General features: G+C 53.4%; 1 protein-coding gene across 9 annotated transcripts in view; it reads right to left on the bottom strand.

The window, feature by feature from the left end:
* Positions 1 to 7,993: 7,993 nt before the first annotated feature.
* KALRN (kalirin RhoGEF kinase) overlaps positions 7,994 to 11,074 on the bottom strand; it is a 653,766-nt gene continuing 650,685 nt past the window's right edge. For 5 of the 9 annotated variants that reach the window (XM_045287533.1, XM_045287534.1, XM_045287536.1 and 2 more), the window contains 3 exons: positions 10,572 to 10,810; positions 8,822 to 9,081; positions 7,994 to 8,515 (listed from right to left, as the gene is read on the bottom strand). In XM_045287533.1, coding sequence (XP_045143468.1) covers positions 8,500 to 8,515; positions 8,822 to 9,081; positions 10,572 to 10,810 — 515 coding nt within the window. In that variant the 3' untranslated portion in view covers positions 7,994 to 8,499. Of the gene's footprint in view, positions 8,516 to 8,817; positions 9,082 to 10,571; positions 10,811 to 11,074 lie in introns of those variants that run through there. The other 4 variants (XM_030884806.2, XM_045287535.1, XM_045287539.1 and 1 more) reach the window with 1 other exon arrangement.

Raw genomic sequence — 11,074 nt, 5'->3', positions numbered from 1 at the left:
GAGACCCAGAGCCAGTCTTGTCCAGCTGGGTGGCCACGAGGGGGCTGCGGGGCTGGGGGCGGTACGTGAGAAGCTTCATGAGTGTGTCTACAGCGAGAGGAAGGATGGGCGCCTGACAGAAGCACCTCCCTCTGCAGAACTGAATGTTCTTAGGGAGCTGGCTTCTTGGGGTTCACTGCGCTTCATTTCCCTTTTAATTAGCATTCGGAGGCGTGTCTGCCTCTCTCCTGGAAATACTACGGTGACGTGCATGCCAGTGCTGAAGGTAGCAAGAAGCCAGTGGGCAAGCCAGGCTCCTTATAGGAACCCTCCAGCCCACCCACCCGGGAAAAGCAGGGAGTGTTAGCCCCGTGGAGGTTGGGGGCCTCCACACAGCTAGTCCCGGAACCCACATGCTGGCGTCCGTCTGCAGTGGTCCGTCAACAGTGGTCCGTCAACAGCACTGCCCCAGCATCCCAGACTTGGCCCAGAGTTAATGTGCAGAGTCCCGGATGTGGGCTGGGGCTTGAGGCACACAGGCTCTTCTTACACAGTGGCTACGTGCTGTCTAGTCTGACTCAGCAAGAGGAGGCAGACCTGCTGCACAAGGGTTTCCTAGGTTGGGATCTACTTGGAAGCGACGGCCTCATTGTTCTCCCGTGGTTCGAACAGCCCACCTTTCAGTTGGCACCCAGGAGTGTCGCCAAGGTCCTAGTTTTAGACTGCTATAGTTTGGCTACCTGGGGACACCGGGGCTGGTCTGGAAGGCAGGTGAGTGAGCAAGCTGCTTCCCATGAAAAACCACATGCCACAGTGATCCCGACCACTTATCAATCACAGGGATCTCACTCAGCAGGGGGCTGGCCCGGGTGTGGCAAGGATGCCCGGAGGTCTTCAAGAGGCAGCCCACTCCCCACGTTTTAAATCAGGTCTCGTGTGGGATGTTCTTCTCCTGCAATGATGTGCTCTGTACTCAGGCATTGCTTACCTATCCTTTGAGACACGGCTCAACTCGTGGCGAGCAGGTTGACTTTCTCTACCTGCGTCTAAAACTGAAGAGCGAGGGCACAGCTGCCGACTCTCCCTGGGCGTCCGTTCACAGGCTCAGGGCTAGCTCTGGATACTCAGCAGGGGCCGCCAGCAACACACGGGATGCAGGCACCGTCAGCATGGAAACCTGACCTTGGCTTAACTAGAAGACTTGCAGCCTCCAAGTTCGGGTTAACTCACACATCTGTCTAGATTCAGAAACTGCGCCGCAACAGTATCTGAATACTTTCAGACATGCAGCGGGAACTTCTGGCTTCTCCCAGAGAACAGTCCCAGGGACTTTGGTGAGGCTCCCCCACGAGCGCGTCCTCCGCCAAGCAGGGCTAAGGTTGTGTGTGCCTCTCCTCCTCTCAACAGGGGCTGAAGAATCTGGTTATGTGGTCGGCTTTCTCGCTGGGGGCAGCTCACCTGGTCCGACAGCCTCTGCGTGCACTGTTGTTCTGCCTGCCCACTATTGCTGGACACAGTTCGACACTACTTTCTGGAACACAGACACCTGACTTGCCCCTCTTGTTGCCCGCCTGCCTGCACTTTCAGCTGACACCCCCACGACATCCCAGGGTTTCAGACCCGAGGAGACAGGTGCCAGCTGCCAGCGGCAAGAGGGCAGGTTGTGGGCTCCACCTAGCAAAGTAGAGCTGGGAATCTCCCCTGGCTCCCTCGTTCTCCTGTGGCTAAAACTACTGTAGCCACTTCCTTCTGCAGTGACTGCTAACTTGGGGTCCTCTGTCATCACCCACATCCATGGGGGTGTGTGGGGGGGTGGGAGGCTATTTTATCCTGGCAGGACTCCGGGAAACGACCACCCGATTCCTGTCCACTTCGACTCAATTGCTTCTTCTTCTGTAGCCGCCTGACCTGTTCTTAGCGCTCAGCGTCTCCCGTGTTCTGCGTGGTTGCTGTAATAGGAGGGTGGGCTTCCTTGGAATTGGGCTAAATTTGAAAGTGAGCAATAAAAGCCCAGCCCTCGAGGTGTAGTGGTTTCTCGCTGGGTTGAGAATCGCAAGCTCAGCAGCTTGGAACCATCAGCTCTCCTGGGGAGAAAGAGGAGGCTTCCTAGTCCCGTGAAGAGTGAGTCTCGGACACCCACAGGGGCAGTTCTGCCCTGTCCTCCAGGGTCACGGCGTCAGCACCGACCCCTGGCAGTGCGAGCCAGCTTGAAAAGGGGGAAGGGCTACAATGAAGCAAAGGTTGAAAAGATGTTCTTCCTGAAAAGAGAATCTCTGAACTTTCATCTGCTCCTGGGGATGGGGGTGGGGACCCCCAGATGGACAAGACAACCCCACTGCTCTGGAGTTTCCCGCTCCGCGCGTCCCCGTGGATAGAGCAGAGCCACCCCCGAGGCTGCCCAAGGAGATGGCCACCTCTTCCTCCCACAAAGGGGATGGTGACGTGGGGGTGCCAGCTGCCTCCACTTCAACTCGCTTTCACCAACCACCACCAGGCCTCCTTCTGAAAGACACAATGGCTGGGACTGCCAGTTCCACCGTGCTTAAACTCTCTCCCTTAAAAGCCAAAACAGTAACTAAAAACCATGACCACTGCCAGCGAGCCGATTCTGACTCATAGGGACCCTAGAAGACAGGAAAGAAATAAATCAATTTCTAAAAAAGACAGGGAGGATGTGCTCCCTGCGGGTTTCCTGGCTTCACGGGAATAGACAGTGGCTGGTGCATTTGAACTGCCGACCTTGGGGTTAGCAGCCCAATGAGCAATGCGTTACACCACCAGGATCCTCTAGGGTTTATAAACTCACAGTGGCTGTAACGTAGTGGTAAATCATATGGGAAACATGTTTCTGCAACCTGGCATAGTTTTTAGACTATGTCTCATGTTGGAAGTTAATTCGATGCTCTCAGTCGGTGGAAGTGTGGACCCCATCCCGTGCCTCTGCCAGTCTGGGGGGTGGCAGGGCTCCTGTGTGGTGTTTCAGCCTCACGGGGGACACCCAGACAGGCCTCTGCCAGGGCTTTTGGTTCCCCTCGTGTGGTGGGCACAGCCACTGTGGCGAACTCTGGGGCCAGGGCAGGGGTGTGTGGCTAGGGCCTAGGTGGGTGCAAAGTTGTGGTAATTAACATAATCTGGTGTCAGCTTCAGACTATTGAGTGAAGGGGTGGGGTTTAGCCTGTTGATCAGGTCGCAGCTTGATGACCTCATTTGGAGTCATTAAGGAGATAAATAGCTTGCTGGTGGCAGGACACATTCACTTCCTAAGAGACATGCCTGTCGACGAGCCACATGGAGCTATGCTGATGGCAGCCAGAGCCTTGGAGCTGGAGGAGCCACGTGGAGACCCACGCCAGCACTGAGATGCTTCCACTGTCACTGGGTCCACAAGACTTTCTACCCATTGGCTTGTGATCTTCCTGCACTCGGTGTCATTGCATATGTTGCATGAGTCTGAAGAGGAATTTACAGACTGCTACTGGACATATGGGCTAGTATTGGATTTATGGACTTGATCTGGACTGGGCTGGGATGTTTTCTTAATGTCCAATTACTCTTTATATAAAGCTCTTTCTTATATGCATGTGAGTATCTATGAATCTGTTTCTCTAGTCAACCCGGACTAACATAGAAGTCATCCACAAAAGCACATTTTGGCCATGCTGTTGGACGATTTAGGGAGGAGTCGGCCCGAGGAGAAGAACAAGATGAGAGGAGAAAGGGGAAGACGAGAGGGCAGAGAAAGGAGAGAGCAAAAGGGGACGAAACGAAAACCCGAAGGAGTTCTTCCTGCCCTTTGGCTGGAAGTCAATCTGTATACGTAAGGCTGTCTTCCATGAAAATTTAAGAAAGGGCGGGGGCTCTAGGGTTCCCCAATGAAGCTGGATATTCTCCACACAAAACCACGCCCTCTCAGAGGGAAGTACAGAGCGAACATTCAAAAGAACGCGTTTGCTGTTAAGCGTTGTCTACCAACATGGAGCCGAATGGAACGAGTTTCGTTTGCTTTTAGTTAGGATGGGACGGATGCCCAGAGATGTCCCCGTATCACAGTTCACCCGCGGCCGGCTGGTCATTTTAGGAAGACCACCATGACAGCGCATGCTAAAAACCAACCAGCCCCAACAGTTACTCAGGCAATAGGACCATAGCTGCTCTACCTCCATGCTAGTCTGAGGGTCAAGATCGTCGCACTCGGACTCCTCGGAGCTGTTGGTCTCCTGGGTTGGCAGCATGAGGAAGTGGGAGAGAGAGAACACAGTTAGAACACAAGTAGCTCTTGCCGGCGAGAGAGGAGAGCCGCAGAAAAGCATGGGCAGCAGGGAACCGGGGCAGAGAAAACACCGGGCACTTCAAAGGCGGGGTGCGAACCACCAAGGGCGGCAACGTGCTCTTTCCAAGGGGAGAAGGCTGGGGTCAGTGCACCCGCGGGTCTCGCAGGAGGCAGCAATGCGAGCAACCCCATGAAGCATGGGGGCCGCAGACTTGAACCTGCTGTCTTCTGTGAGGCTGGACTTCCCAGTGAGGGTGACAGAGGGAGTGCGATCCCCCCCCTCCCCATAGGAGGATGCTCAAATGGGTTTCAGCTATTCTCCTTGTGCCCAGGAAGGGGAGGAAAGGGCCATGTACACCAATACACGTTTTAACAACATTACACAGCCAGCTGTCTAATTCCCATTGTTCAGGGCCCAATGTCACAGCAGAGTACTTCATGGTCAGATGCTGGGGCGCTGAGGAGGAGCGGGGGAGAGGAAATAAGGGTCAACCAATACTTAGCGAGTCCAGAGTAGTAGGTGGAGTCTTACAGAGAAATGACTTGGGTTTAATTTACATGCCTCTGCGCCCTGTCTACGTGCAGGGAGAGGCGAGGGGACTGTAGGTCTTATTCTCAAATCTCGGGGAGAGCATGGGTGCTTTGACTTGGGCATCTTGCACTTCTAAGGGGAGGACGCGGCAGGCAAGGCTACTAAGAAACATCGGCACAGTCTCGGGAGAAAGGTGTGAGAGAAAACAGAACTGTACTTACCTGAGTCCAAGTTGCCAGGAGAAACCGAAAATTTAAAATAAAATAAAAATTGATCCGGCATGCAAAAATCCTGCTAAACTACTTCCCCTCGGGTCCCGAACTGGTTTAGGGAAAAAGAATTCCCCTCCCCTGGCGTTGGCTGGTGGGAGTGGGTGAGGGGGTGGTGGGGGGCGCAGCTCCCGGACACCTTACTCACTTTAACAGAGGCTTTGCTGCCCAGAATATCCTTGGGTTTACGAGGCCCTGTGGCTTCATGTTTACCCGTGTTCTCCACGTCTGCCCGCTTTCTCATGCGTAGGGTGTGCCATGAACATGACTTCCTGTTGTACCAAGAAATGCACCAATCAAACGGCACGTCGGGGCAGAGGCAAGCGCTGGCAGGGAGGGCTCACCACCCTGGGGTGAGCCAGTCCGTGAGGGGCTCCAAGCAAGCTCAAGCTTTGGAGGCCTCACACTTGTGGGCCAGCTCCCACCGTGGCAGGGGGCTGACCTCCCTCCGACCGAAGAGCATGCGGATGAACGCCGACCTCACTTGCTACCTGTGCTAGGCTGTGTGGCTGGGTCTGAAGACAGTAGGGGTGTCCTGGGTTACTAAACTTCACCAAGGGATGTTTTTAATGCCATGCCGATGAGGCTTTTTAGGACTGGGGACTCCCTTCTTGAAAGGCATGCAGAAGATAGAGGCAGGGTGGGAGGTGGGGAGGCAAGAGTGCTGAACAGGAGACAGAGGAGGTGTGTTCTACAAGGCTTAGGGTACTGGCAACACACCTTCCCAGGCCCAGATACACCCAAAAGGATGGCTTATGGGTTTTCATCTCCTTATTCAGATTTGGACTGTGGCCACTCCCACCCACCGCAGAAGGGACAGGATTCTCTGGGGTATTTGATGGAATGAACAGCCAAGCACCATCATTTTGCCTGGGTATTTTAGAGTTGAGGGTTTCTTGGTCTACGTACTCCACACCACTCAGTTTGTGATGCCGTGGCTCGGTCAGCCCGTGAGAGGCCTTAGAGTCTTCTCGTGGGGAGAAGGCCCAATACCTGCTCCCAGGGAGCTGAGAGGGGCAACCAACCCCGTCATGTCTTCCTAACATCTTCCTTCCCCCAGGGGGCTGGGAGCTACTTCTTCACACTCCTGTGAAAGGCAGCGCAGCACGGAGCTCGAGTTCCATGTGTTGGGGCCCAAGGATGAAGAAACCAACAACCCATGCCACAAACAGAATCAGTGACCCTGGGTGGGCTTCATCCATCTCCAGCGTGGCCACACGGTTTGGGGTGGGGGTGCGTGTTAACTATTGTCTGCAATAAGAGACGTGGCTTGTCTTCAGCATCTTCTGGTCAAGTTCAGGCCTGAGAAGACAGGGCTCCACACCCACAAAAAGCCTTCATTGAGGGAGAAGGGCACAGCGTCTCTTCCACCAAAGTCTACCCATCTCAGGACGAGGGTGCCCGTGAGGTGTTCCCCATATACTTATCCCTAGCATGCTTGCTCAACAATTAACCTTCTGGGTTAAAAAAAAAAAAAAAAAAAAAAGCCATTGCAAACATTGAATCTTTTGGGAAAGTTGCTTCCTTCAAAAGGCAAGAGCTTCTCTCGTTGCAACTAAACTGGTGCGTTCTTTAGGACCCCCTGCATTCCACTGATCTGATCTGAGTGAGAACTGGTCATGCAGTTAACCTCACACGCCCTAACTCTGTTAACTTCAGACTTTCATCTCTTCTTTTTACCACCCCAAATTCCAAGTCCCCAGATCCTTCTGAGACTATCCCGTGTCGGAGAAGTCTCTATCGGAAATACTCCCAAGGCAGATGGTGTGTGTGCACGTGTTCCTGTGTGTATTACCACCTCTGGATTGTTGGGTATCCTTGGTAAGGGACTAGAGATGTTAAAAAATGCTCACAAGGGAGAAACAGAAGGTGAAGTGGCCCAACAGCTCAACTTCATATTCTTCTTCCCAGAAGAACCCATCATTATGGTTTGGGGAACTTCCATCTCTGGGCCACAGTCCTGGGTTGATGTGGGAACGGGCTTTCAGGGACAGTTATCCAGTAGGCATCACCACCAACTCTGACCCCCTTGGTCACAGCAGGCCCTTGGGGAATGTGTGCCGGGTGTCCTTCACTTGTAAGTACTGGCAGCCAAGTTGACTCCTCTGCTCCCTTCCACCCCCTGACCCGTGGGCAACAGCAACTAAGGTGGAACATACTGGCCAATCGGCACTGGAGTCTCTTTTCTTTCACTCCTCCTGACACCCCACGTTCACCTGGAAGGTAAGTGTAACTGACAAGAGACCCCAAGATTAAAGATGAGGGGAAGGAAGTGCCAGAGGGTCTGGATCAACAGCTCAGAGTCACTAGGTCTTGGCTCTTGAAGGCTGTTGATTAGCAAGAACTTCAGTATGGTCAAGGACTTCATTCCAAAGGCTTGGGCTTCTTAAAAGGCACTTGAAAACAAATGTCTTTAGATTAAGATGAAAGGGGCCTGCTACGTTTCAGGGACCCCTAGCGACCAGGGTGTGTGTGGCGACCTAGGGAGGCCAGGGCCATGCGAAGTAGCCTCTAGCCCCGGCCCTGAAGAAATGGCCACAGACGCGCTTCCTCGGGTGCCCCGCTCAGCTCAGCCTCCTCCGTGTGACCACCCAGGCCGGAGACGGAGAGCCGGGCCACACCCTGGGGTCCAGTCTGGGCAGTAGTTGGCGTCAGTGGCTCAGGTCGCCAGTTGCGGGGACCAGCTGAGCAGCATGCAGTCTGCACCAGCCTCATCTCCGAGGTTAGTTAGACCGGTGGAAGGGAAGGCTAGGATGGGCGCTTTGGCGACCGAGGCGCTTTTTTAAGTCTGAAGAAACTGCCCCCGCAGTCAGTGACTCCTCAAATACAGAGAAGGAAAGGGAAAAACAAAAGGAGGGAGAATCCCCTGTACATTTAAAAGTCTAAGGGGAGTGAAATGGGGCGGGGGCGGGTCAACGTGTCTTTCAGCTCATTAAAACATGCTCATGGTGAAAATTTATTTTACATATTTAAAATAGTACATTTAAAGTTATTAGTTACATGACAGGTACAATGATGACCACTGTGACTCTTCAATATATTGCACAACCTGACTTTATCCATACGGTTGTCTTTAAATAGTGCAAAGTATCTTACACAGGAATGTGTTCAGAAGGGTCTTCGCAATCAAAGGAAGGAAAAGAAATATCTTACAAAGGACCATGAACATATATTAACGTGATGGGGAGCGGGGGAAGGTTTTAAGGAAAAAAACAAGTTACAATCTGTACAGAGAAAATTGCCACACACAACCAAAAACGTCCCTCTCTCGTGGGAGAAGCAGCGGGCCTGTGACCCGGGCAGGCTTGGCATTTGTGCTAAGGTAACCTTTTGGTGTCGGTAAAAAATATATAGAGAGAAGTCACTTAATACAACATAAATAGAAGTCCAGTCCAGTGAGTCCTGTGGTAGGTCAAATGGAGCAACGGAAGGCATGGTCACCTAGGGCCTCAGTAGGGTTCGGTTCTTAATGAATGAGGGGGGGAAAAAGAGAGAAAAAAAATGAACAGAAAATCATAAACGGAAAGGAAAGGGAAACCCCTACCGCCGCCACCACCACCACCACCAGGGCAAGCCCGAGGGGATGCCCGTGCCATGCGCAAGGTCCCTGCACAGGGGCTTCTGTCCCCCCAGCACTGCGGCGAAAGGGCAGCGGGGGCTCCCTGCAGCGTGTGCTTGCACCGTGCCGTGCGTGCATCCCTGCGCTCGCTCTGCTGTGGAAAGTTTACAACACACGCTCTCCTCTCCCGGGGAAGCCACGGAGGCACTTACTTGATGCTCCCATCACTGTTTTCTGCAGTGGCCGCCGTGGCTTTGGTGAGCGGCGCCAGGATGCTGCCTGGGACCCAGCCCTCGGCGGCGGGGCAGTGGTCGCTGGCAGGCTGGTACACCAGGCACATGTTCTGCTGGTTGACGGCGAGGACCTGGACCACCTCGCCTTGGCTCACAGAGATTTCATTCTCCTTCAGTGCATAGTAGTCTTGAATGACCGCCATGGAGATGTTCCCGTCGCTGCCTCCCAGGTCGTTTGGCTAGGAGGACAGGATGGGTGGGGTGGGAGGGGCACACAAACAAGAAGGCTGGGTCTCGGGTTTTCTCTACAGCCAAAGCGAAGGACCCACTCCCTCCCAGACGGTGAGTCCACACCAACAGTGAGGTTGGTCTTTTGGCCCATCCGAAGGTGAGGCCGCTGCCTCCACTGACCCAGCCCCAGGCGGGCCCTGAACTCCGAGAGGTGCTGCATCTCCCACCTTGTCCGGTGCGTTGGCACCAGGACAGCAGTGAGGTATTAGGGCAGCCTCTTGCTCAGAGGGCATGGGGAGAGCCAGCAGGCTCTCAATATGTCTATGTCGCAGTGACTTCAATTGACTCACAATGGGTCAGGGGATTTAAGGAAGAAAATCGTTTCTAGGGGATGTAATGAAATAGGTTGGGACCCTAACAGACAAGAAAGGGCTTCAAACACTTTTGTGGAAATCTGGGATTACAGATGATGGGATTTCCCTAGGAACTTTTTGAAGCCCCCCCCCCCCCATAGCACTGATTTTAGGCACTAAGAGTTTTACCACGTCACTGGCAACTAATCATTTGAAGGAGGAGGAGGAAGAGGAGAAGAAAACTCTAAAATTAGACCATGTAGGTAAACCATGCAGACGTTCTTATTCATGACCACTTTGAGCTCTCGAGGAAAGGGCAACCTCATGCAACTAACCAGTTGGCTAAGCTTAGACAGCAATGAGTTACAGATTTTGGAATGGAAACCACATTGCTTAATTATTAATCTAGCATGGAATTCAGCTTCTTTTATTCCTACTGCCTTGCAGGGTCCATGGTCAAGTTTACAACTCTCCTTATGGTGTTGGCTGGATGACGGGTCATCTCTGAGAAGGATGTGATCCAAGGTCGGCTCCCTGCCAATCCATACATGGATGAGACCTCTCTCCTCCCACATCAGCAGAAGGAAGGTGGTGACCTATAACCTCACTTCAGTAGCCCCTTTACCAAACCAAACCCAGCTCGCTGCCATTGAGTCAATGATGACTCATAGCGACCACTTGGGTTTCCGAGACTGTAACTGTGTATGGGAGTAGAAAGTCTGGTCTTTCTCCAGCAGAGCTGAGGGTGGTTTCGAACTGCTGACCATGCGGATTGCAGGCCAATGTGGAACCTCTACACCTCCAGGGCTCCTTCCCATCACAAGGGCCAGGTCTAGAGTTGTGTACCACAACGGCTCTGTTTGGCAAAGATGACTCCTCTTGCTAACTGCTGCCACAGTGACACTACTACATCTGTACCGTGTCCGCAGGGGACAATACACCTTTAGCACAGGTGTCAGAGGCAGCAGGGACTGGCCTCACGCAATCGAAGGGTGAGAAAGCATCGAGCCTGTACTCTATTGAATCCGGTCTCACAAGAGGCTGTTTGCTAAACCGACCCCTGAGACTGTGTCCTCACAGTGGTGGCTGTGGTGGGGGGAGGAAGGAGGACACGGAACGGGACCAGACCATGGGCTCTCACCTACCTTGCCGGTCTCATACTTGTCACCAGGCTGGTGGTAGTCGAACCCTGGACTGCCATTGGAGGTAGATATCTTCAGGGGTGGCAGCGGCGGGGCAGCGCTGGAGCCCTTGGGAGGCTTGTCAGGGCCCATGGGGACAGAAGAGTAAGGCCTGGGGCTGGCTTGGGGGAGCCTGGTGGGCTGGGGCCGCATCCCGGCTGTGCGGTTTTCTTTCCGCTGATACTCGATGGGCGACTGCAGTGCTGCCAAAGAAGAGAAGGGCTTGTGATTCTGACCTTGGGAACTCCCGCAAGGATGTGGGAGCCTTGTGCAGTATAAGACCTGCGACAGGCCCTGCCCATTGTTTTTAAGGAATTTACCACGTACAGTGAGAACCAAGACATCTATTCAACAATGCCAATATAAAACCCAATAGAAAGCACTGCCCTGTGAGGGGGACCCAGGCTGGGCACAGGGTGGGAGGGTCCCCCGAGAAGAATTTATTTCAAAGGATGGCACTGAATCTG

The sequence above is a fragment of the Echinops telfairi genome, unplaced genomic scaffold (genome assembly GCF_000313985.2).
Source record: "Echinops telfairi isolate 266 unplaced genomic scaffold, ASM31398v2 ScPeMD7_17;HRSCAF=63, whole genome shotgun sequence".
NCBI classification, from domain to species: Eukaryota; Metazoa; Chordata; class Mammalia; order Afrosoricida; family Tenrecidae; genus Echinops; species Echinops telfairi.
The sequence above is the reverse complement of the archived record's forward strand: the minus strand, read 5'-3'. Positions and strand labels throughout refer to the sequence as shown.